At 26.0% G+C, this 26,569-nt stretch overlaps 1 protein-coding gene across 4 annotated transcripts in view; it reads left to right on the forward strand.

The window, feature by feature from the left end:
* The window catches only part of LOC136080611 (uncharacterized), a 129,393-nt gene that overhangs the window by 62,443 nt on the left and 40,381 nt on the right, over positions 1-26,569 (forward strand). For 3 of the 4 annotated variants that reach the window (XM_065797472.1, XM_065797474.1, XM_065797473.1), the window contains 38 exons: positions 2,446-2,562; positions 2,650-2,766; positions 2,846-2,938; positions 3,018-3,134; positions 3,228-3,344; positions 3,424-3,540; positions 3,620-3,736; positions 4,066-4,182; positions 4,262-4,378; positions 4,458-4,574; positions 4,656-4,772; positions 4,852-4,968; positions 5,048-5,164; positions 5,243-5,359; positions 5,441-5,557; positions 5,637-5,753; positions 5,833-5,949; positions 6,029-6,145; positions 6,225-6,341; positions 6,423-6,539; positions 6,619-6,735; positions 6,815-6,931; positions 7,010-7,126; positions 7,208-7,324; positions 7,404-7,520; positions 7,600-7,716; positions 7,796-7,912; positions 7,992-8,108; positions 8,188-8,304; positions 8,384-8,500; positions 8,580-8,696; positions 17,324-17,440; positions 17,529-17,645; positions 17,724-17,840; positions 17,921-18,037; positions 18,314-18,430; positions 18,509-18,625; positions 26,215-26,334. In XM_065797472.1, the coding sequence (XP_065653544.1) occupies positions 2,446-2,562; positions 2,650-2,766; positions 2,846-2,938; positions 3,018-3,134; positions 3,228-3,344; positions 3,424-3,540; positions 3,620-3,736; positions 4,066-4,182; positions 4,262-4,378; positions 4,458-4,574; positions 4,656-4,772; positions 4,852-4,968; positions 5,048-5,164; positions 5,243-5,359; positions 5,441-5,557; positions 5,637-5,753; positions 5,833-5,949; positions 6,029-6,145; positions 6,225-6,341; positions 6,423-6,539; positions 6,619-6,735; positions 6,815-6,931; positions 7,010-7,126; positions 7,208-7,324; positions 7,404-7,520; positions 7,600-7,716; positions 7,796-7,912; positions 7,992-8,108; positions 8,188-8,304; positions 8,384-8,500; positions 8,580-8,696; positions 17,324-17,440; positions 17,529-17,645; positions 17,724-17,840; positions 17,921-18,037; positions 18,314-18,430; positions 18,509-18,625; positions 26,215-26,334 (4,425 nt within the window). The remainder of the gene's footprint in view (positions 1-2,445; positions 2,563-2,649; positions 2,767-2,845; positions 2,939-3,017; positions 3,135-3,227; positions 3,345-3,423; positions 3,541-3,619; positions 3,737-4,065; positions 4,183-4,261; positions 4,379-4,457; positions 4,575-4,655; positions 4,773-4,851; positions 4,969-5,047; positions 5,165-5,242; positions 5,360-5,440; positions 5,558-5,636; positions 5,754-5,832; positions 5,950-6,028; positions 6,146-6,224; positions 6,342-6,422; positions 6,540-6,618; positions 6,736-6,814; positions 6,932-7,009; positions 7,127-7,207; positions 7,325-7,403; positions 7,521-7,599; positions 7,717-7,795; positions 7,913-7,991; positions 8,109-8,187; positions 8,305-8,383; positions 8,501-8,579; positions 8,697-17,323; positions 17,441-17,528; positions 17,646-17,723; positions 17,841-17,920; positions 18,038-18,313; positions 18,431-18,508; positions 18,626-26,214; positions 26,335-26,569) is intronic. The other variant, XM_065797475.1, reaches the window with a different exon arrangement.

Raw genomic sequence — 26,569 nt, forward strand, 5'->3', positions numbered from 1 at the left:
AATATGTAACAGTTGTCATTATTGGTAATAAATATTTTTATTAACAGCATGTCAGTATTTTTTTGATATTAGGTTGTGCATGGTTCACAACCTTAATATGTCTCCTGCTATAACTGATTTAGGAAATTACATTTATAACAGAAACTGTGATGTCTTCAACACTGATTGTTTACTAAAAGTCAACATGAAATAAAGTTATTCAGCAATGACTAAAAAACATGTAAACTTGTTTATAATTTTTTTGTGATGCTTTCCTTCCTTTTATATTTACATATAATTTTAATTTTTTAATTTTAGATTTATTATATGAAGTATTCATGCAAATAGCAGATAAAATTGGCAACTGTTATATTTTATCATTATGTAAATAAATAGATAATCCTTATTGAAAATAACAAATAGTTTTAGCTAAAGTACTCTCACCTGTCGAATAAACAGGAATCTTAGTAAAAGGGAGGGTTGGAAATATTCTAAAATCTAATAAATGAGCTTTATACTTTCTGAAAATAGTAAAGTAAATTATTATCATTCAGAGTGTCATCTTCCAAAGATGATTGTAATTTTATCACAATATTGTCACTTTCCAAAAATCCATACTCTCATTTAACACCTACTGGCTTTAGAGTTATCAAATATTTGTAGAAACTTTGCAAATATATTCTATGGAATCCTCTTTTTTCGAAAACTGAATTACAGGTTGTTTTTGATCAATTTTTTAAAATGTTGAATCTTATATCAAATTTCTTATATAAATTGCTTGTCACGATTTTCTTTCAATGACAAGTTTGCAGTACTGTCAACAGAGTCGATTACGTATATTTCATCAAATATTTTTTTAGCCGTGAAAACCTCAGGGTTTCCATGGCTGAAAAAATATTTAAAGGTGTTGGACAGATGTTTGGTATAAAAGCAAAAAATGGTATAAATTCAAAATTTTATTATTAATAATTGTTTACGTATATTTCATCATTAATATAGTAGATAAAATAGGGAAGAGCCAGGCAGAACTATGCACACTAAACTGAGTTTTATAAAGCAATTGAAAACGGGTAATTTAAAATAAAAAGCGCATAAAAATTAGGGATAAAAAACACACAAAATAGAAAGGTTATATGAAACAAATAAGACTATGTAAAAAATGTGTAAATGGCATAATTGAAGCTTAATATGTATAAATGCTTTACTTAGAAAATATATTCAGAATAAAACTAAAAATGATACTGACCAACAACAAGCAAAATGGATAGTAATTCACAATAATAACAGAACAAATAAACAATTGATGAATAAGAAAACAATTGATGAATAAAAACAAAAGTAACAAAAAACAAATCATATTAACTACAAACTGACAAATAAACTATTAAATTAGTTTCAAAAGTTAGAATTTGTGATAAACTTAAAAAAGATCGCATTTGTGCATGATAAACTCAAAAAAGATATGCATAAAACTATATCAGTGTTGAGTAAAAGCAAACAAATTATGTAGTTTAAATACCAAATTCTCATCAAGAAATGGTTATAGTATTGACCTTTTTGAGGGAATTTCTACTCTGGTATATTGGCGTTTCAAACGTTTAATATTAACTTCTAAAAGCTCTCGTTGAAGAATCATCAAAATCAGCATAAAAGACCCACTTCTACGTCAACCCCATGTTGCAACACTAAAAGGACACTTGGACAAAGGACATTGGGACAAAGGACACTGGGACACACTACTGAAAGGCAAATGCCCTACAGGTACCCAATATACTTTTAAGAAGAATTAAAAAGAACAAAAAATTAGCACAAGAGGCAAGCTTAAAACATAAACATACAATTGGTATACTTGTAATAAAGAATAATGGTACATGGTAAAATGGAAACTCTGAAAAAGAAATCAATGTGCTTAGATGATAATAATGGATTATACTCATTGACTAAAGTTAGAAAATAAAAGATTTTTATGATGAATGATTGTTTCGAGTCATTTATATAACCATCTTGTCTAAAGATTTAAAAGCCATTGTCATATAGCATTGTTGAGTGAATAAAAGGCAACTTTAAAGCTTTTTATGTTATATGTTCTAGAAGTGTTTTATGCAGAAAAATTTTAATTAAAAGCTTAAAAGATTAGCACTAGGTTCTTGAATTTAATAATGATTGCCCATGAAATATTGCACGTATTAATGACCAATAATGAAACTAGGGATATTCTAACATGCATAAGTATTGCACTTGTGGGTGCAAGTTCCTATAAGTAAGATAAGCTTAGGTAAGACAAGCTTAATAATTAAATCTGTTTGTCTAACCTCAAGCACCATGTCATAAAAAAATTAAAGTAATTTTATTTAAAAGACTAATTATTAAACCTAATGAAAACTTTAGTTAATAAAAAATATATATACCAAGTTTCAAACTTGGTATATATTTTTTATTTCCTATCAACCATACATATTTCTTTAGTTCAACAAAATACAATGAAAGCAACACCAAAAGTTACACAATTAGCTAATTCAACATTCACTTTTTCAGCAAAATCAACAAAATATCTATTTACACAATCAATTCAGAGCAGCGAAAGTATGCTTTTTTTTATTAGGTTTAATTTCTAATTTTAGTTTCTTGGAATATATTTTTATTTACTATCAAACATACATATTTCTTTAGTTCAACAAAATACAATAAAAGCAACACCAAAAATTACTCAATTGGCAAAATCAACATTTACTAATTTAGCAAAATCAACAAAATATCTGACTACACAAATAATTCAGAGTAGCAAAAGTATGTATCTTATTTAGTAAATTTATTTTTTAACTTGGTATATATTTTTTATTACTATCAAACATAAATATTTTTTTAGTTCAACAAAATTCGATGAAGTCAACACCAAAAATTACTCAATTAGCAAAATCAACAAAATATCTGACTACAGAAATAATTCAGAGTAGCAAAAGTACGTATCTTATTTAGTAAATTTATTTTTTAACTTGGTATATATTTTTTACTATTATCAAACATTCATATTTTTTTAGTTCAACTAAGTTTGATAAAATCAACACCAAAAAGTACTCAATTAGCAAAATCAACATTTACTAATTCAGCAAAACCAACAAAATATCTGACTACACAATTAATTCAGAGTAGCAAATGTATGTTATGTTAAATGTATGTTATTTAGTAAATTTATTTTTTAATTTGGTATATATTTTGTATTACTATCAAACATAAATATTTTTTTTTAGTTCAACTAAATTCAATGAAGTCAACGCCAAAAATTACTCAATTAGCAAAATCAACATTCACTAGTTCAGCAAAATCAACAAAATATCTGACTACAAAATTAATTCAGAGTAGCAAATGTATGCATCTCATTTAGTAAATGTAGTTTCAATCTTGGTATATAATTTTTATTACTATCAAACATTCATATTTTTTTAGTTCAACAAAATACAATAAATGCAACACCAAAAATTACTCAATTGGCAAAATCAACATTCACTAGTCCAGCAAAATCAACAAAATATCTGACTACACAATTAATTCAGAGTAGCAAAAGTATGTATCTTATTTAGTAAATTTATTTCTTAACTTGGTATATATTTTTTACTACAATCAAACATTCATATTTTTTTAGTTCAACCAAATTTGATGAAGTCAACACCAAAAATTACTCAATTAGCAAAATCAACATTCACTAATTCAGCAAAATCAACAAAATATCTGACTACACAAATAATTCAGAGTAGCAAAAGTATGTATCTTATTTAGTAAATTTATTTTCTAATACCCCGTTCACATTGGAGATAAAACACGTTTTATTTTAAATGTGTTTTGTGTTTATAATGTTATAAACTCTGCAAAACAGTAATAAAACAACATGGCGAGGTTGTTTTATATTAACACATGCTTTTTATATTGACAAAGCAACCTTGCAGTATTGTTTTATTGTTGTTTTATACAGCTTTTTGCAATAACAATTTAATACGCTTTTAAGATAAAACGTGTTTTATCGTCAGTATGAACGGGGTATAACTTGGTATATATTTTTTATTACTATCAAACATAAATATTTTTTTTTAGTTCAACTAAATTCAATGAAGGCAACGCCAAAAATTACTCAATTAGCAAAATCAACATTCACTAGTTCAGCAAAATCAACAAAATATCTGACTACAAAATTAATTCAGAGTAGCAAATGTATGCATCTCATTTAGTAAATGTAGTTTCTATCTTGGTATATATTTTTTATTACTATCAAACATTCATATTTTTTTAGTTCAACAAAATACAATAAAAGCAACACCAAAAATTACTCAATTGGCAAAATCAACATTCACTAGTCCAGCAAAATCAACAAAATATCTGACTACACAATTAATTCAGAGTAGCAAAAGTATGTATCTTATTTAGTAAATTTATTTTTTAACTTGGTATATATTTTTTACTACAATCAAACATTCATATTTTTTTAGTTCAACCAAATTCGATGAAGTCAACACCAAAAATTACTCAATTAGCAAAATCAACATTTACTAATTCAGCAAAATCAACAAAATATCTGACTACACAAATAATTCAGAGTAGCAAAAGTATGTATCTTATTTAGTAAATTTATTTTCTAACTTGGTATATATTTTTTATTACTATCAAACATAAATATTTTTTTTTAGTTCAACTAAATTCAATGAAGGCAACGCCAAAAATTACTCAATTAGCAAAATCAACATTCACTAGTTCAGCAAAATCAACAAAATATCTGACTACAAAATTAATTCAGAGTAGCAAATGTATGCATCTCATTTAGTAAATGTAGTTTCTATCTTGGTATATATTTTTTATTACTATCAAACATTCATATTTTTTTAGTTCAACAAAATACAATAAAAGCAACACCAAAAATTACTCAATTGGCAAAATCAACATTCACTAGTCCAGCAAAATCAACAAAATATCTGACTACACAATTAATTCAGAGTAGCAAAAGTATGTATCTTATTTAGTAAGTTTATTTTTTAACTTGGTATATATTTTTTACTACAATCAAACATTCATATTTTTTTAGTTCAACTAAATTCAATGAAGGCAACGCCAAAAATTACTCAATTAGCAAAATCAACATTCACTAGTTCAGCAAAATCAACAAAATATCTGACTACACAATTAATTCAGAGTAGCAAATGTATGCATCTCATTTAGTAAATGTAGTTTCTATCTTGGTATATATTTTTTATTACTATCAAACATTCTTTTTTTTTAGTTCAACAAAATACAATAAAAGCAACACCAAAAATTACTCAATTAGCAAAATCAACACTTATTAATTTAGCAAAATCAACAAAATATCTGACTACAAAATTAATTCAGAGTAGCAAAAGTATGGATCTTATTTAGTAAATTTATTTTCTAACTTGGTATATATTTTTTATTACTATCAAACATAAATATTTTTTTTTAGTTCAACTAAATTCAATGAAGTCAACACCAAAAATTACTCAATTAGCAAAATCAACATTCACTAGTTCAGCAAAATCAACAAAATATCTGACTACAAAATTAATTCAGAGTAGCAAATGTATGCATCTCATTTAGTAAATGTAGTTTCTATCTTGGTATATAATTTTTATTACTATCAAACATTCAAATTTTTTTAGTTCAACAAAATACAATAAAAGCAACACCAAAAATTACTCAATTGGCAAAATCAACATTCACTAGTCCAGCAAAATCAACAAAATATCTGACTACACAATTAATTCAGAGTAGCAAAAGTATGTATCTTATTTAGTAAATTTATTTCTTAACTTGGTATATATTTTTTACTACAATCAAACATTCATATTTTTTTAGTTCAACTAAATTCGATGAAGTCAACACCAAAAATTACTCAATTAGCAAAATCAACATTCACTAGTTCAGCAAAATCAACAAAATATCTGACTACAAAATTAAGTCAGAGTAGCAAATGTATGCATCTCATTTAGTAAATGTAGTTTCTATCTTGGTATATAATTTTTATTACTATCAAACATTCAAATTTTTTTAGTTCAACAAAATACAATAAAAGCAACACCAAAAATTACTCAATTGGCAAAATCAACATTCACTAGTCCAGCAAAATCAACAAAATATCTGACTACACAATTAATTCAGAGTAGCAAAAGTATGTATCTTATTTAGTAAATTTATTTTTTAACTTGGTATATATTTTTTACTACAATCAAACATTCATATTTTTTTAGTTCAACCAAATTCGATGAAGTCAACACCAAAAATTACTCAATTAGCAAAATCAACATTTACTAATTCAGCAAAATCAACAAAATATCTGACTACACAAATAATTCAGAGTAGCAAAAGTATGTATCTTATTTAGTAAATTTATTTTCTAACTTGGTATATATTTTTTATTACTATCAAACATAAATATTTTTTTTTAGTTCAACTAAATTCAATGAAGGCAACGCCAAAAATTACTCAATTAGCAAAATCAACATTCACTAGTTCAGCAAAATCAACAAAATATCTGACTACAAAATTAATTCAGAGTAGCAAATGTATGCATCTCATTTAGTAAATGTAGTTTCTATCTTGGTATATATTTTTTATTACTATCAAACATTCATATTTTTTTAGTTCAACAAAATACAATAAAAGCAACACCAAAAATTACTCAATTGGCAAAATCAACATTCACTAGTCCAGCAAAATCAACAAAATATCTGACTACACAATTAATTCAGAGTAGCAAAAGTATGTATCTTATTTAGTAAGTTTATTTTTTAACTTGGTATATATTTTTTACTACAATCAAACATTCATATTTTTTTAGTTCAACTAAATTCAATGAAGGCAACGCCAAAAATTACTCAATTAGCAAAATCAACATTCACTAGTTCAGCAAAATCAACAAAATATCTGACTACACAATTAATTCAGAGTAGCAAATGTATGCATCTCATTTAGTAAATGTAGTTTCTATCTTGGTATATATTTTTTATTACTATCAAACATTCTTTTTTTTTAGTTCAACAAAATACAATAAAAGCAACACCAAAAATTACTCAATTAGCAAAATCAACACTTATTAATTTAGCAAAATCAACAAAATATCTGACTACAAAATTAATTCAGAGTAGCAAAAGTATGGATCTTATTTAGTAAATTTATTTTCTAACTTGGTATATATTTTTTATTACTATCAAACATAAATATTTTTTTTTAGTTCAACTAAATTCAATGAAGTCAACACCAAAAATTACTCAATTAGCAAAATCAACATTCACTAGTTCAGCAAAATCAACAAAATATCTGACTACAAAATTAATTCAGAGTAGCAAATGTATGCATCTCATTTAGTAAATGTAGTTTCTATCTTGGTATATAATTTTTATTACTATCAAACATTCAAATTTTTTTAGTTCAACAAAATACAATAAAAGCAACACCAAAAATTACTCAATTGGCAAAATCAACATTCACTAGTCCAGCAAAATCAACAAAATATCTGACTACACAATTAATTCAGAGTAGCAAAAGTATGTATCTTATTTAGTAAATTTATTTCTTAACTTGGTATATATTTTTTACTACAATCAAACATTCATATTTTTTTAGTTCAACTAAATTCGATGAAGTCAACACCAAAAATTACTCAATTAGCAAAATCAACATTCACTAGTTCAGCAAAATCAACAAAATATCTGACTACAAAATTAAGTCAGAGTAGCAAATGTATGCATCTCATTTAGTAAATGTAGTTTCTATCTTGGTATATAATTTTTATTACTATCAAACATTCAAATTTTTTTAGTTCAACAAAATACAATAAAAGCAACACCAAAAATTACTCAATTGGCAAAATCAACATTCACTAGTCCAGCAAAATCAACAAAATATCTGACTACACAATTAATTCAGAGTAGCAAAAGTATGTATCTTATTTAGTAAATTTATTTCTTAACTTGGTATATATTTTTTACTACAATCAAACATTCATATTTTTTTAGTTCAACTAAATTCGATGAAGTCAACGCCAAAAATTACTCAATTAGCAAAATCAACATTCACTAGTTCAGCAAAATCAACAAAATATCTGACTACAAAATTAAGTCAGAGTAGCAAATGTATGCATCTCATTTAGTAAATGTAGTTTCTATCTTGGTATATAATTTTTATTACTATCAAACATTCATATTTTTTTAGTTCAACAAAATACAATAAAAGCAACACCAAAAATTACTCAATTGGCAAAATCAACATTCACAAGTCCAGCAAAATCAACAAAATATCTGACTACACAATTAATTCAGAGTAGCAAATGTATGCATCTCATTTAGTAAATGTAGTTTCTATCTTGGTATATATTTTTTATTACTATCAAACATTCATATTTTTTTAGTTCAACAAAATACAATAAAAGCATCACCAAAAATTACTCAACTAGCAAAATCAACATTCACGAGTTCAGCAAAATCAACAAAATATCTGACTACACAAATAATTCAGAGTAGCAAATGTATGTATCTTATTTGGTAAATTTATTTTCTAACTTGGTATATAGTTTTTATTACTATCAAACATACATATTTTTTTAGTTCAACAAAATACAATAAAAGCAACACCAAAAATTACTGAATTGGCAAAATCAATATTTACTAATTTAGCAAAATCAACAAAATATCTGACTTCACAAATAATTCAGAGTAGCAAATGTATGTATCTTTTATAGTGAATGTATTTTCTAACTTGGTATATATTTTTTATTACTATCAAAGTAGAAGAAAAAGGCCGATTCTGGGCCAAAAAGTTTATTTCAACCATAATTTCATCCATAATTTCATATCATATTTAAGCTATGATCCTAACCATAATTTCTGAGCCAAAATAAAAAAGTTATAAAAATAAAATAATGGTAGTATAACAACCATAATATATTATTATATTATGGTTACATCATAACCATAATTTCTGAGTCAAATTTTTTTTTTTAAGGTAAGCGTAATAGTAAAATTGTCCTTTTAAAACATAAAATTTTCCATATTGTCTAATTTGTATATCCCCAGAGTATAATGTAACCACTAATCTTCTTCCATTAGGAACACTAAGCATTGAATTGGTATAATTTATGTAAAATGAGAAAGTAGACTTTATTGTTGCTTTTGATTGATAAAATAGTCCAGATGATGTATTATTAAATGAGGCTACCTTAGCATGGTTCCATGAAGAAAGATAAACATTTTCTAAACCAGATGAACAGTAAAAACATGAACTATTAACATCATATCCAGGAAATATTGTATTATTACTATAGTTATATAATGTCCAAGGTTGTATAACAGAGTTGTATAACATTTATAGGAGAATTGAGTGTGTCATACATGCGTACTCTTAATTCCCACCAATTTCTAGATGCACCAACAGCATGAAATCTAGCATATTTTAAATAAACACCATTTCTAATACCTACTGTATCTAATAATATACATTCTCTACCATAAACTGTATTAATATCTAAAATATCTAAATGTTGATGAGTATAGTTTAAGAGATGAAATTGATTGTGGTATTGATGGACTTAATGTAATAAAAGGTTGTAGCCAATATGTTAGTGTATTACCAGTTTTATTGAGCAGTTCAATTGCAAGATTGGCTTTAGATGGTAAATCAAGTGTAAAGTATCCTAATCCAGTATTAGTAGATACATTACATCCTTGTAAAGAGTTTGCATAATATGGTCCACCAAGTGAAGAAAATAAATAATCAGTGATTAAACTATACCATTTATTCCGTTAATAGATGTAGAAGAAGAGTTTCCTATTCAAAGTGTATTATCTGTGTGTATTTTAATAAATACGTTACCTGGTACAGTTCCAGTAGCACTTGTTCCTGTAATTGCTTACCATAGTTTTCTGAGAATACCAGGACCGCCATTTTGAATAAAAATTGCTGATCCATCAGCACCTGTATTTGGTGCAAGAGTCTGTGATTTTACTCCCATGCATGTTAATCTTGAATTTGGTATTATTGGTAAACTTCTAGAATAAGGTATTATATTATCAACATAATTTTTTGTAGCAGCGTCATTTGAGTTAGTAGGTTCTGCTACATTTATCAATTTATTAGAATTCATGTTACTAGTTGCAATATTTTGTCCATTTCTCCTAATAAACAAGTTAGTAGCTTGAGATGATGTTAAACCATTTGCTACTTGATTTGCAGCTGAATTATTATTGCGTCCGAATTTATCAACAGTCATTTTCATATATATATAGAAAATTTTTTTACCATAGATTATTAATAATATTCTGAAAATCACATCCTTCATATAGTTTTTTTAAAACATATAGACACAAATTTCCATAGAATGAGGTATTTCCAAACTGAACTCTTTCACTATTATAATAAACAAGACTTTTTATTTACAATAATTAACAATTTCAACTGGTGGTGGTTATCCATAAGAGTCAAAACTTAGTTTTTTATCTTCGTTTTTATACCAGCAAATCCAATGAAATCCCTCCGTACTTGAATCTCTTGTATTTAATATTCCACATTCTTTTTTTTGTGTATTTTTAGGTAATTCATCTCTTACAAATACACCTTTAAAATGTTTTATTTTTAATTTTTTTGCTGCTTTGATCAATTGAAAATTTGTTAGTGGCTCATTCGGTCAAATTATTCCTTCAACATTGATATGTTTATGATAACTGTTATTAATTATTTCCATTTTTTTAATTATAAATTGTTTTTTTTCTTCTAAAATATTTCTTTGACCTATTTGACCTCTTTGACCTATAAATTGTTTTTTTCTTCTTTCCGTTTGTAGTGTCCATATGCTAATGTGTGTATACCATCTTCTAAAATAACTCTTTTATCGTCTTCTGAGCTTAATGCTCTTTTATTGATCTCTTCTGTGTAAACTTCATGTAAATGGGAACTTTTTACATTCATTTTCCTAATATGAATCTTTTTATTTAATAAACAATCTTTATAATCTTCATGTGTTATATATTTTTTAACAACATTTTTCTTTACTCCCTTACATTTTTTGTTATCTTTTCCGTGTACTTTGTAAGAACACAACTTTGATCTGAGTCCTACAAGTTCTTCAATTTCTGCTCTTTTTGATTCATCTTTAAACATTCCTATTACTTTCTTATTAGCACCAACTTTAAAATCTGCATTATTAATTGCTGGGTGCTTTGGGTCAAATTCACTTGTATCAAATTTGCTTTCAACATCATTAGAAATATTTGCATAAAAGTCTTCTGTTTTTATTTCGTATGCTAAAGAATCTGTATCTGTGAATAATAGTTTTGCTCGATCAGAATACTTATTTTTTATGTAAACATAGTGAAATTCATACATTAGTGTTTTGCTTAAATCTTATATACACATGCCTAAGTAAATTGGTTTGTTATAAAGTATTTATATTTTTTTCATATGTATTGCTATTAGGTTTCATCAAATATTGTTCTACTTTCATAGTTTGGTTTATATGCTAATTTAATAGCTTCATCTCTGTTTGTAACTAATCTAATATTAACTCTGTTTTCAAAATTCTCCATTGTTTTTCCAAATACTGAATTATTCATTGGTTTAAAAAAGTCTTTTTCAAAATCATTAGTTGCTTTAGTTCTTAGTTTTGTATTTAGTTCAATGTATTCATTTAACCATGCTCTTTCTTCAAACTTTATACCTCTATGAATTTTTGTAATCTTTAATCCTAATCTTTCATACAATTTAAGATTTTCATAATGAACTATATAATTTTTACTTATTATTCAAGTTAGGTACTACTTTTTCAACATTATCTTCTTATGTTATTCTTTCAGGTGCAAGTCTATTTAACATAGCTGATGATACTCTTGTTACTTTTGACGCTGCTGCTCGTTTAAATACATTTTTTATACTGTCAAATATGCCACTTTCTCCAACAACATGTTTCTTTACATATGTCTAATTATGAACAATTAGCATTTTTGATGTACTATATATTTTTTTTATGCATTGAGATATATGTAATTCTAAATTATTTTGTATCAATTTATACTGTTATATTTACACTATTTATAACACATTGCCGTAATAACTCATCACAAATTGCAACAGCTTCATTTCTTGATCTAGTGTTACCTGCTTTCCATGCAGCTATATATAATTCAAGCATTTCAATTAGTGCAATAGGGTCACTAGGAAGAATTATAGCTTGTAATCCTGTTCCTTTTGATTCACGCTTCTCATTTTTCTTTATATCTCTCCAAATTGGAGCTATTATTTCTCTGTATTTTCCACTCCTAGATGACCTTGGTTTGTATGGGTTTTCAGTAGTAATTGTATCTGTTTGTATTAATATGTTTTCATAATTTTTAAGATCATCTTCAGTATATATTTCTTTATTAGGATTAAACTTTGTTATCAATTCCCGAAGACCAGGAGTACCATAATATGTTTTACTATAAATAGTTATATCATCATCATTAATAAATATTGGTTTTTTTCTAATGTATAATTTGTCATCTTTAGAATGTATTCCAAATGTAGTATCTGTAGACTTTTTACTATTAGTATACATTCTTAGATAATCTGTTGCAATTTTTCCAAGCCTCAAGGCCTTAGTTTCTTCATAAGAAGCCGTTAGTTTCTTATATGCATGCTCAGCCATTATTTCAGGATGAGCATTTGAAAAAGTGAGTGCAAATTTATTAGCTTGATTGTGCAATTTAGATATGTTTTCTTTTATTCCAGCTTGACTATCAATTAATGGCTTGTACAATTTTGTCAAGTCTAAATGTAAATTTGCTTCACCCATCTTTTCATATAAATTATTCTGCTGTATTCTTTTTTTACTATCTAAGAATTCTTTAACAATTAGATCTCTTTTTTCATGATCTTCAATTTTTAGAAATGACATTTTATTTACTATAAAATAAAAAAGACACAGCATAATGATTTATGTTGTGTTTTATGTTTTATGTTTTATGTTTTACGTTATTTTTTCTGTTTTATGTTTTACGTATTTATACGTTTTTTTCTGTTTTATGTTTTACGTTTTTTTTGATTTTATGTTTTAAGTTGTTTTTTTACGTTTAATTTTAATAAATTCTTTTGTGTTTTTACGTTTACGTTGCTGAAATTATTTTTACACCTCTATGATTTATGTTGCTGAAATTATTTTTACACCTCGTTGCTGAAATTATTTTTACACCTCTTTTTACTTAATATAGTTCTCTTTTCTCTCTGACGCTCAATTTCTTTTTGAATCTCATTAATTTTTTGTAGACAATATACATGAGGTTGGCTTTCAATAGGTGATTGATTTTCATCAGGTGTATCTGGAAGAGTTGGGTGTATTTTATTATAATTATATTCCATTTTTAATAAGGGAAAAAAAAAATTAACAAAACATAAACTTTCTCCTTTTTTAATTAATACATCAGAAACAGAATTATTAACAACATTTACTACAATATCAGCAACAGATCCTGATATTACAGAATCTTGTAAACTTAACATTTTTAATTTAAGTTCTTGTTTTAGTGAAACTAATGCAACACCTTTATTAATCGATACACCAAACTTTAAAAGAATATTTTGATGTGATAAAGATTTTATTATAATGTCATGTTGTGCAAATATTTCATATCTATTCTTATTTATTAATACTGAAGGGTGTTCTAAATCTTTGTGTGGCTTAAAGGTATTTGAGGAAGTTCAATTCTTCTATATTTGTTTATAAATTTATGCAATGACGGATTATTTCTTGATTATTTTATATATGTGAAAAAAAAATTTCAAAAAAATCAGAGAATTATATTCAAAAATGGAATATTAGCATATAGTGAAATTGGTCCTAGTAATAAACCAGAGCCTGCGAATGTATATCCATTCCTACTACGTAAGTACATTCCATCACCAACAGAACTTCCTTTACTCCATGGTCTCAAATATAAACCTGATTCTGCAGCTGTCATTTTAACAACTTGTCCACGCTTTTTAAAGTACACAATACCCCTTCAAGAATTTTTATCAACCATAGCTGATTCAGCTGCTGAACCTACTCCTGTTAATAGTCCTGTTGCAAGTGCCAGAGCAACGCTTAATAACAAAAATCTTCCAGCTGTACCAAGTAAAGGTAAAAGTGTGCCAATAAATCCTTCCTTTATTTGAGAATTGTGAGCTAGTTGTATTTTACTTAAATTAATAAATATTTTACTTAAATTACACCAGTATCTTTTTCATATGCTCTTGTAATTCTATTCAATTGTGTATTTGTTACAGCTAATACATGTTCACCATTAAGATCTGAATGTGATAATTTAATACTAGCTCCATAACCATCTTCAATTGCTCATTTTGTTTAATACAAGATTATTTTTTTCACTTATATGAAATCTAATAGACAATTCTTCTCCTCGTAAATTCAAAGGATTTCCATTTTGATCAAGCAATTTCGTTTCTATTTTTGAAATTGTTTTTAGCGTTACTGGTAAGTAAATTAAGTTTAATGGCTCTTAAACAATTTTAAATCCAAGTTGGGAAAAATTAATATATAAAGTTTTCTGTTGCTCCATTTATATATGATGATTCTATTATATCACTTGTAACATGTATACTATTAATACTTAATATGTTTACTATATTAGTTGATTCATGGTAAAGTGATGAATATACTCCACTGTTAAAACCAAAAGTTCTAACTGAATATGAAGTTGTAAAATCAACTTTATAACCAGATGCAATATTTAAAACTGATCTTAATGTATTATTATTTCCTTGAAGTTTAATACTTGCAACTCCTGCGCCTATATGCTCGTTTTCTGACATAATCAATTGAATATATTCATTTATATCAGTAATTTCATAACACCCTTCTGGAATGTTTATATCATGCCAAGTTGCTCTATTATATGTGCTATATCTAAAAAATTTGTTTGAAGAATCAATATTAGGAAAACTGTAATATGTCTCTAAACTAACTAGAGCCATTTCATATTCTTTATCTTGTCTAAGTTGAATCATAGGAGTATACTTAGTTTTTATGTTATTGCTATTTCCACTTGATAATAAATAAAAAGACATTTTGTTTTTATATATAAACAAGAAAAAAAAAATTATTTTTAGTTTTTATAAAATTTACAAGTTGGTATATAAAGATTATCTAATCCACTTCTATATTTTCCATAATCTCTTTTAGAAGAAAAATCTATAATAGCAAATCCATGAGGCTCTGACCAAGAATCCTTACAAAATCTTATAAACTCATCTTTTATCATATCACTTGAAATGTGATCTTTATAAATATGATTTAAATTCTTTGAATCTTGTGGAAATAAGCAAATAAAATTTGTATTTTCTCTTATAGTTTGTCTTGATAACATAAAATAATTTTGTGCAAGATAGAAACAATCTATATTACTATGCCTTCCACTTATATAATATTTTTCACACTTAATTTGCTTTGTTAATTGTAAATCATCAAATATCATCAAATTATTCTTATGAATATCAAGATCTTCTGGATCTGGTACATCTTCTGCTGTTTTGAAAAACTTACACTCCATATCTGTTTTATCATTTAATTTTTTGAAATATCTTCAATTATGAACTCAGGGTTCGCATTTAATTTTTCTATTTTGTCTTGTAACTTAAATAGTTCGAGAATAACTTCTTTTTGTAATTTTTTTTCAAAAGATCTTTTTAATATTTTGTATTCTGGTTGAAAAAGAGATTTTCCAAAAACATTTAAATTACTATCGTCTAACCAATCAGGTCTTAAAAGTAAATTCAGTAATGAAGTAGTTTTTCCATAACCTGACTTTCTAACAATAATTCCTCTTATACTTTTAGGTAACAACTTATTATTATTTCTCTTATTGTTATTTACATTCCATGATAAATATATAATATATAGAAAAACAAAAACTAAATTCGTATCAGCAAAAACAGGAGGTGATTTAGTTAAATTTAATTCAGCAACAAGTAAAATAAAACTACCATGGTCAAAGTTCCCAGGTGAAATGCATTTACCTGGTATGAGGTTTGCAGGTCCTGGTACTAATTTAGATGAACGATTAACTTCTATTGACGCATATAAAGAATGGAGTAGATAGAGTTGATAATGCAGCTTACCATCATGATCTTGCTTATGAATACTTTACAGATACAGTAAAAAGAAATGAAGCTGATAAAATTATGCTCAAAGAAATGGATTCTATAAAAAATCCAACAATAAGTGAAAGAATTGAACAAGGCATTATAAAACCTATTATATCAACTAAAGCATAGTTTAGGTTGGGTGTTGAAAAAAACTACCAACGATCTGTAAAAAAGACGAGGATAAAAAATTAAAATGGACTGACAAACGTGCAAACAAACTTCATAGACTGGTTGTAAAACATTTCAGAAAAAGAAAAGTTATTGAAAATGGAATCGATGAAATATGGGCTGTTGATTTAGTCAACATACAATCTTTTTCGAAATTCGATGACAGTATAAAATACTTATTAATGGTGATAGATGTTTTTTCAAAGTACGGATGGATTGTTCCATTGAAGAGTAAAACTGGAGCTGATGTTGCTGATGCATTAAATAAAATCTTTAAAGAAAGTAATAAAATATGGGTTAATAAAGACTTAGAATTTTATAAGTGTTCAGTTATATTCAACTAAAAATGAAGAAAAAAGTTGTGTAGTTGAATGTTGGGATAGAACAATGAAAGAGAAAATGTTTAAGTACTTTTCAGCTAATTCTACTAGAAAATATATCGATGTTTTAGATGAAATGGTAAATAAATGCAACAACACAAGGCATTATTCAATTAAAATGACACCAACAAGAACTGCAAAAAACTAATCAAAAAATATTTAGGATTAAAAAAGTTGTTCGTAAACTCAAAAACAAATCATTAGTAAAGTGGTATGGGTACCCTGACGTTCAACACATGGGTTGACAATAAAAAAAGTTTGTAAATTATACCGATTCCATGCCAAGTGTTGCTAATTTTTATGCTTTAAAAGGGCAATTTTACTATTACGCTTAACTTAAAAAAATTGATTTAAAATTACAAAATGTAAAAAATTATTTTATAAAAATTAAAAATATTTTTTTATTTGGCTCAGAAGTTATGGTTATGATGTAACCATAATATATTAATATATTATGGTTGTTATACTACCATTATTTTATTTTTATAATTTTTTAATTTTGGAACAGAAATTATGGTTAGGATCATAGCTTAAATATGATATAAAATTATGGATGAAATTATGGTTGAAATAAAGTTTTTGCCCAGAATCGACCTTTTTCTACTACTTATCACACATTCATATTTTTTTAGTTCAACAAAATACAATAAAAGCATCACCAAAAATTACTCAACTAGCAAAATCAACATTCACGAGTTCAGCAAAATCAACAAAACATTTGACTACACAATTACTTCAGAGTAGCAAAAGTATGTATCTCTTTAGTGGATTTAGTTTCTAATTTTAGTTTCTTGGTATATATTTTTTCTTAACTATCAAACATACATATTTCTTTAGTTCAACAAAGTACAATAAAAGCAACACCAAAAATTACTCAACTAGCAAAATCAACATTCACTAGTTCAGCAAAATCAACAAAATTTTTGACAACACAATTACTTCAGAGTAGCAAAAGTATGTATTTATTAAGTGAATTTAGTTTCTAACTTGGTATATTTTTTTCATAACTGTCAAATATGCATACTTCTTTAGTTCAACAAAGTACAATGAAAGCACCATTAAAAATTACTCAATTAGCAAACTTAACATACGCTTATTCAGCAAAATCAACAAAATATCTGACAATGCAAATAGTCCAGAGTAGCAAAAGTATGTATCTTTTTTAGTAGGTTTAGTTTTTAGGATGGTATACATTTTTTATTTACTATTAACCATACATATTTCTTTAGTTCAGCAAACTACAATGAAAGCAACACCTAAAATTACTCAATTACCAAAATCTATATTCACTAATTCAGCAAAATCAACAAATTATCTTACTACACTAATGATTCAGAGTAGCAAAAGTATGTATTGTTTTACTAGGTTAAGTTTTCAACTTGGTATATATTTTTTATATACTATCAACTACAGATATCTCTTTAGTTCAACAAACTGCAATGATAGCAACACCAAAAACTTCTAAATTAGCAAAATCAACATTCACTAATGCAATAAGTTCAACAAAATATATGACTATGCAAATAATCCTGAGTAGCAAAATATTATATATTTTTTAATAGGTTTAGTTTCTAATTTGGTATATATTTTTAATTTACTATTAACCACATATATTTCTTTAGTTCAACAAACTACAATGAATGCAGCACCAAAAATTACTCAGTTAGCAAGTTCAACATTCTCTAATTCAGCAAAATCAACAAAACATCTAACTTCACAAGTAATTCAGAGTAGCAAAAGTATTTGTTTTTTATTAGGTTTAGTTTCTAACTTGGTATATGTTTTTTATTTATTATTAACCACATATTTTTCTTTAGTTCAAGAAACTACAATGAATGCAATGCCAAAAATTACTCAATTAGCTAAGTCAACATTCACACTCTCAGAAAAATCAACAAAACGTCTGATTACACAAATATTTAAGAGTAGTAAAAGTATGTATCTTTTTTAGTAGGTTTTATTTTTTAATTTTGTATATATTTTTGTAGGTTACTTAGAATTTTCTATGTTATTATGACGATAAAAATTTTTAATTTGAAAAATTGAATTTTACAATTTGTTAATGTTTTTTTTTTTTATTGTATACATTTTACATTGTATGCATTTGTACACATTTTTTTATTGTACGCGTTTTATTATTAAGTTTTACACATTTTAAAATGATACTTTCTTCAAGCTTTTAATTTATTACTGTAATTAAAATGATGCTATATTAAGTACTTCAAACATTCTAATATTTTCTAAATAAACCTAAATAAATCATTCTAATATCTTCTAAATAAACCTTTTAAAACCCTAATCATGCTGGTTATAAATATGTTTTATTTATTGAAGCGTGTTAAATTGTTATTGTAAAAAGCTATATAAAACAACAACAAAACAATACTATTACAACTTGACAACTGTCAAAATATGCTTTGTTTGAAAAATAATTCTCCTTTTTTCTAATGTACTTCATTTCTTCCCTCAGGCGTTCACTGCTCGTGTGATCATTCGGCGAATTTTATATATGTCAGAATTATATATATGCCAAAGTTTATAAATAATAAATTGTAGTAGTAAAAAGCTATATAAAACAACAACAAAACTGTGAAGTTGTTATACCAACATTAAAAGCTTGTGTTAATATAAAACAACTTGACTACATTGTTTAATTGCTGTTTTGTACAGTTTATAACATTAAAACTTAAAACATGTTTAAAATAAAACATAGTAAATAAATAGAACTACATTATTGTCATAAAACTTTAAACTTTATATTTGTGCAAAAACATTTGCTATCTAAAGACAAAATGAGTAAGATCAAATTAAAACAACAAACCAGTAAATTTAAAAATATACTAAACTTGTTAGAAACCACATTTTTTTAAATTTATTGCTCCTTGATCTAGCATAGTATTAAAAATTTAAGTATGCGTAATTTTTTCATTCAAGAGATTTTTAAGCCGATGTTTTTATTCAATTTTTTTGTTTAAATTGTTTTGCAATAAAAGAAAGCAAAAGAAAAAAATTTGGTGTAAAATGTTGAATTATATTTCCCAGTCTAAGTATTTGCTTAAGTTTGTTTTTTGAAAAAAAAAAATTTGAACAGAATTAAAATTATTTATTTTTTTAAGTTTAAATTTTTTCTAACATAGTTTTTATTTCACTTGTTTAATGTTTGAAATTTAATGTTTTTACCTTTTAAACTATTTTCATGAAACAAAAAATTAATGGTGCCTTTACAAAAAAAAATTTAACTATTAAAAATGTTTACAATTTAAAAATAACTTTCTTCCTCACTTGCACTATCTTCTAAATCTATTGTTCTGTTGCTAGGTTCATATTTGATTTTTAAGAATAATCTGTAACTAGATCTATGTTTGATTTTTAGAAATGATCCTTGCTATCCCACTGGGTATTACTGTTGTTGATGCAGTTTCTATTCAATTAAATTTATAATTAAAAGCAAGCGAGAGTTAAAAATTTGCTAAATCCTTTTATATTTTTTTAAAATTAAAAATTTCAAATTCAAGATTGTTTGAACAAGAGAATTTGAGAAGACTAGAATTCTCTTGTTCAAATAGATTTCTTTTTAAAATGAATTCCTATAAACAACTTGCGTGTTTATAGAAAATATTTCATCTTAATAGTGCTATAAATAGAATATGTAAAAAAATGGTATCGCATTTTTCATATTCTTTGTAAAGTTTCTTGTTAAAATAAGTTTTAGTTAGGAGCTTATCATGTGTTAACGATATATAAGATATAAATAGAAACACTTCTACAGCTAACTTTTGCAAATAAATGTCTTTAAGCATATTAAGTATATCAAATAGTTTATTAACTTAACTGTAGTAATTTGACTAGTTGATTTAGTTTATCGGTAAATTTACTGTGATGTACTTTATCCATTAAGTAAATGGTTCAGATTATTTTATGATCTCACTAAAACTTTTATATCATACTTCTTCTACATTAGATTCGCCCTATCATTGCACTTTTTACTACTACCTTAAGACTCTGCTCCGATTCTTTTTGCAATTTTTTTTGTGATGACTCTTAGGCTGATGTTTTTTGTCTTCGCTAAAAATTTCACGTCCATCAGCTTCACTTTACCCAATTTTTTCTTCTTCTTGTACAGCTGATATTCCTAATTGTTTTCATCTTTTAATTTTGTTTTTTAAAAAAGTTATCTTTTGTACAAGAATATCTTCTCTACAATAAAGACATATTATGTACTGACAATACAGTCATATTATGTACGATAATGCTGAACATTATCATGTTGTTAATATTTGCTCATTATTTTAGTAAATACAAAATTAAATAGTACTTGTTTCCTTACTAATAATTCAAATTTATATAAATTTTTTAAATCAAAATATTGATATTGTAAAATGCTATATATAAAGAATTAGAAATAAAGTAAGTTTATTTTGAATCAATAGTTTTATTCTAAAAATCTACTTAAAGAAAAACCTTTATATAAGTTTTCAAACATAAAATTTCTGATATTGCATTATCTCCACAAAATGCATAAATAGAATTAAATGATTTTTGTGGCAATATTTACAGAATGTTTTCAATCTCCTCTTATGGTATATTCAAAAGTTTTTTACCATTATTCTGAAGTTAGGATCTAGAGATTATGAAAAATTATAATTAGTGTCGTTAACAAACATATGTTTTTAGAAAAGTTTATGGATTCGCGCAGCGGAGTGCACAAACATTGGCTAACTTTAATAGATAGAACTTGCTGTGAGTGTACATACATTGAGTAATTTAAATAGGTAGAACACGCAAGGAATGCTGCTACATTGACTGAGGGTTTTTGTTTAGGCAGGCAATTTAATAAAATTAAATCTCTTATGCATGGATTTCTCATGCATGTATCTCTCATAAATAGGGCTCAAATTGTCTACCTGGATAAACTAGTTGATAAAAAAACTTTTTCTTTATTTTATCTTTTGAATCTAATTGAAAATGGTGTTTGTGGCTTCAATTTTTTAGAACTCTGTAAATCGCTTTGAACCATTTAATTAACGCCCAATTAGTCTTCTTGATCTAATTAGCCTTCAAGCCTTTGAGCCTTAAATCTTTTAAATTCTCTTACTAAGTTCAACAACATACTCTCTGACAATTAACTCAGATTTTGATTTACTTGTTCTACTGCTGACTAGGCATCGACAACTGGCAAAAAGTGTTTTCATTAAATAAATAATGAAACCTGAATAGCATTAAACAAATAGTACTATTTGTTAAACAAATAGTACAATTTTCCATATGCACAGTTTATAAACTGATTTGTGGAGCAGGTTTGGCATTTGGTTCAATGACCTTTTATAAAGAAGTCTAGTTAAAGAAACAAAAGAAAGCACATAAATTCAAAGAAAAATTGAATCAAAACAGTATATAAATTCAAATGCAAAAAAGTAACATTTGTGCCAAATAATTAAAATTATGCACACAAAAAAACAATGTGTAAAATTGCTGAGAAAATTAACTTGAAGTTTATTTTATGAAATAAATGATTGGATTGTATAACATTATTCACTAATTACCATTGAATTGTCTTTTTGTTTTTTATAATAATATTTTGATTTATTCATGAAAATTAGTTTTACCTAATTGTATTAGATAAAAGTAGATAAATATACTAAACTAGAAAATTCATGGGCGCCCATGGCGCTTGTTTTTAGCAACCTTTTACACTTGTAAATGATAACTATTTTAAGAAATAAAGTGAAGCCAGTAAAGGCAAATAAATCTTATATATATTATGCATACTTTATGAGTGTTTATAAGTGAAAAAGAATTAAAATTAAAAATTTAAATGACTTACAACAAATGTTAAAAATAAAAAATTCCAAGTTAAAAAATTGTATTAAAGTATTTCCTTATAAACTATATTACTCTCGAGTCCCTAATAAAGGGGGTGGGAAATTTATTAATTTTTGGAACATTTTCCTACCCAACCCAAGCTTATTAATTATAAGGAAAAATTAGAAAATAATTCCTTCAGTCATTGATAAAAACAAAAACTTTCAGTGTAAATAGGCTTTAAAAATCGACAAACTACTAAATCTCAATTCAGCATATTAAATCCTATTGAAAATATGCTAAAACAACTGTTTGAAAATGCGCATTTGACTGCAAACCAAGGGTTGCCAACTCCTGACAAAATAGTTTAATTTTAGCCGCAAAGCATTGTGGGATGTCTTGCGGGACCAAAACAATCTTAATACGCAAACTTAATGAATCTTAGTAACATAAATTCAAGTAACAATCATATCAGGCAGCTTGAAAAAAAATCCTTTAGAAACTAAACTTTTGAAATTGTTAACTTATTCATAAATTTACTTGTATAACATTATTAATATTACCATGAATATATTTATGAGTGATAAAAACTTGCAAAACTGCTATTTAAAAGCATTGTTATCACCTTATTCGTTTAAATATACTCTTATTTAGATTCTAAATTAATAAATGATACTGTGAGAAAAAAAAAAAAATTTCTAATAAGAAATATCTTTTTTAATAAAATAAGATCGTTTTTATTTAATATAAAAAGCAAGCATGGATCTATAATTGCATTATCACAAGCATTAATGCAAGCATTATCCATGGATAATACGAGCCAACTTTTTTTTACATGCCTCGTTTCGTGGATGTATATCTCGATTATAAAAGCGTATAAAATAAGACATTTTCATAATAACAAAGTTTCTAATTAAACTTTCTTTCAAGAGAAAGGCATGATCAACATGTTCATCAAAAAGAAATCTAAAATTGCAATGATTTTTATTTCATTAATAACTTGTTGTATGATGTTTCTTTTAGTAAAATTACAAAAATAAAAATTGTAAAATACAAGGTTGTAATTTTTTTGTTAATAATGAAGATGGCTGTTTAAAAATCAATTTTTCATTTGTAGAAATTTGGTTCTCAAATACTTTATTGGTAATGGAATCTACAGTAACTGCAACCAAAAAATCTGATTCTGGAAGACAATTAGTGTTAGAATTAGGTTGCTCCATTGAAAGGAGTACTAAAGCATTTTGATATGCTTATTTAAATTGCAATGCTGTTGGTCTGTCATTCCAACCTCCTTTGCTTCATATTAATGCAAAAAACTTTTCTAAACAGTCTTGATTAAACTAAGCTGTGCAAACATAAAAGAAATCCTCATGAAGCAATTCGTTTGTGAGACAAAGAATATTAGAAATAGTAACATCTTAACCCCAATGACTGGATATACCTTTTTGGCTACGAGCACCACGAAAATGCCCTTAATATAAACTCTCAAATCTTCCAGCTGATGAATAAACTTATTATTTAGCGTTAAAGCAGAACGTGTTGGTTTATCTGCTATTAGTTTACGAGAATTCATTGTGTCAAATAAAATATCCATATTTTTAATAAAAAAGGATTTAGACAAAACTTTTTCAGGCAATAGTTTTGTAGAAGCATATACATTCAAAGCAGTACTAACTTGACTACTAAAAATTTGTGTTGCCAACTTTACTCGCATGGCTAATTGTGATCCTGGATCTAAATGACAATCTGTCAATTTTGGAGCAAGGCGGATAGCATTAACCTTTTCCAAATTATAGAACTCTTCCAGATGCTTCCACAAGATTATTTTACCATCAGACAAAATGTCATGTTGTATTAAATTACTTTTGACACTTTTTATGAGATGCGGTGGATCAAATATATATACCTTTGCTCTTGTAGTTGGATGTAAAATTTGTTGATTTAATAATGAAAATCCTAGAAATTTAATAGCTCTAATATTAGTTGAGCTTTGATCAAAAACAAGACATCTTACAGCTAAACCTATTGCATGTAGATGAACCATAGCATTATTTAAGATCTTAGCTAAATTGGTTGAATTAATGACATTATTACTATAAAAATAAGCAATTGGTTGTTTCCATTTTGTTGATAACCCTCGAACCATCCATACAAGTAATTGGTTAACTGGTTTACCATTCAATTGAATTCCAACGACCTTGTCAATGTTTTTGTCATAATCCAGATGTTGCTTTAAAGACATTTAATCAAAAACAAGGCTACAGTTCCTTTCTAATTTTGTCATGGTTTCAACTCTCATTTTTAATAAGGCCATAACCTTATTTGAAAATCCAGATACTAGGGTCCCAAAAGATTTTTCTAGAAACATTAAAATAGTGCTTCTAGCAATGAAAAAACTCTTCTTAGCATTTTAAAAGTTTGTGGACTGTGATACATAATCCTCAAGGCTAACAGTTTATCTTTAACAGTCCAACATTTTCCTTTTTTAACGCGGTTATTAATAAGTAATTAACTTTCAAAAAACTGTAGCAGTTAAAAATTTTTTAGATAAATTTATAATGTGTTTTATTGAACCATCACAATTTTGTAACATTTTGTTCTTTAACTGTAAGTTCTTTATTTATTTTTTTAAGACGAAAAATCTTAACTTGAGATGACAAATACTTATTTCTAAAATTTTGACAGCTGATATATTATCAAGGTCTTGACGACGACAATTATGAACCCAAAGTTTGCATCTAAAAAAAAGTTAACCTTATAAATTTGTTGCAGTTATTTCCATCACATTATGATTTTTCATCATATTATGCATTTGCATTGTTTTAAAAATATCTTTAAAGTTTTGATATATTTTTTTTTTTAATAAATCAAATATGGTGAACAGTTACTTAATCTAAAAAAAGATATACTGTTTTCAACATTCTTTCCATGTTTGTTTACACAATTGATGGCTGAATAAAAAGCTGGCATATTTAATTATATAAGGGATTACAAATAATAATTTGATTCCTGAAAAGCTAAAGCCAATATATGTAATATATCTATGTATATATATTATAAACAGTGTTTAGTGTATAAACTGATTATGTTGTTTATATGAATTTGGTCCCGCAAGACATCCCATAATGCATTTTTCGGCCAATTACACATAGATATATGGAATTTTCGGCAAGTTGGCAGCCCTTGCTGCAAACCGCACTTAGAATTAAATAGTTTTTAGCGTATTTTGTAAAAAATATTAGTTCGAATTTATAAACTAAACTTTTTTATAAAAAATACTTATATTGTATCATAAAAAAGTTCCCACTCCCCCTTTTATTAAAACCCCCCCCCCCCCCCTCTGCCGTTTATTAGATCTAGACTAAAATTCCCCCCCCCCCTCCTTTTATTTCCACCCCCCCCCCCCCCTCTTGTATTAAGGACTCGAGAGTAAGAGCATTAATGATAACGTTTTTCTTTAAAAGCAAGTCATGTTACGCACATTTATGTTTATTATTAACTGAATTACTTAACTATTTAACAACTGCCATGTTTTTTATTATATTAATATTTATTATTAATAGTATATTACCATCAATTAGTTAATTAGTAAAAAAATAATTTTATCCAATTAAGAAATTGAAAAAATAGTTTTTATGTTTTCACTGTCATTTGAATATATATGACCATATGTAAAAATGCTGTCGCCCTGTGTATAATGATTTATAATATATTCTTATAGGTTTTACTATATCTGATTTTAATCCTACTACAATGAAAGCAATATCATCTTCATTAGCTCCAAATCAACAATCTACTTCAATGGATTTACTTTTGTCTATAAAGAATTTGAAAAATAAAAGTATGAAGTTTTTATTTTTATATGTGGCTGTGTTCTTTTAAGTCAAAGAAATTAAAATGTCTTCATTATTAATTTTTTTTTGATTTGTTATGTTCCCTTAGTTGCATAATTTGAAGAGGGAATAAATGAAAATTATATTTATTTTTATTTCCTAATGAAAAGGTCACAATTGTCAATTGGAAATTGTTTTCAACATTTTTTTAAATAGTTAATCAAAGTTTTTTTTTTATTATTA

The sequence above is a fragment of the Hydra vulgaris genome, chromosome 05 (assembly GCF_038396675.1).
Source record: "Hydra vulgaris chromosome 05, alternate assembly HydraT2T_AEP".
In the NCBI taxonomy this organism is placed as follows: Eukaryota; Metazoa; Cnidaria; class Hydrozoa; order Anthoathecata; family Hydridae; genus Hydra; species Hydra vulgaris.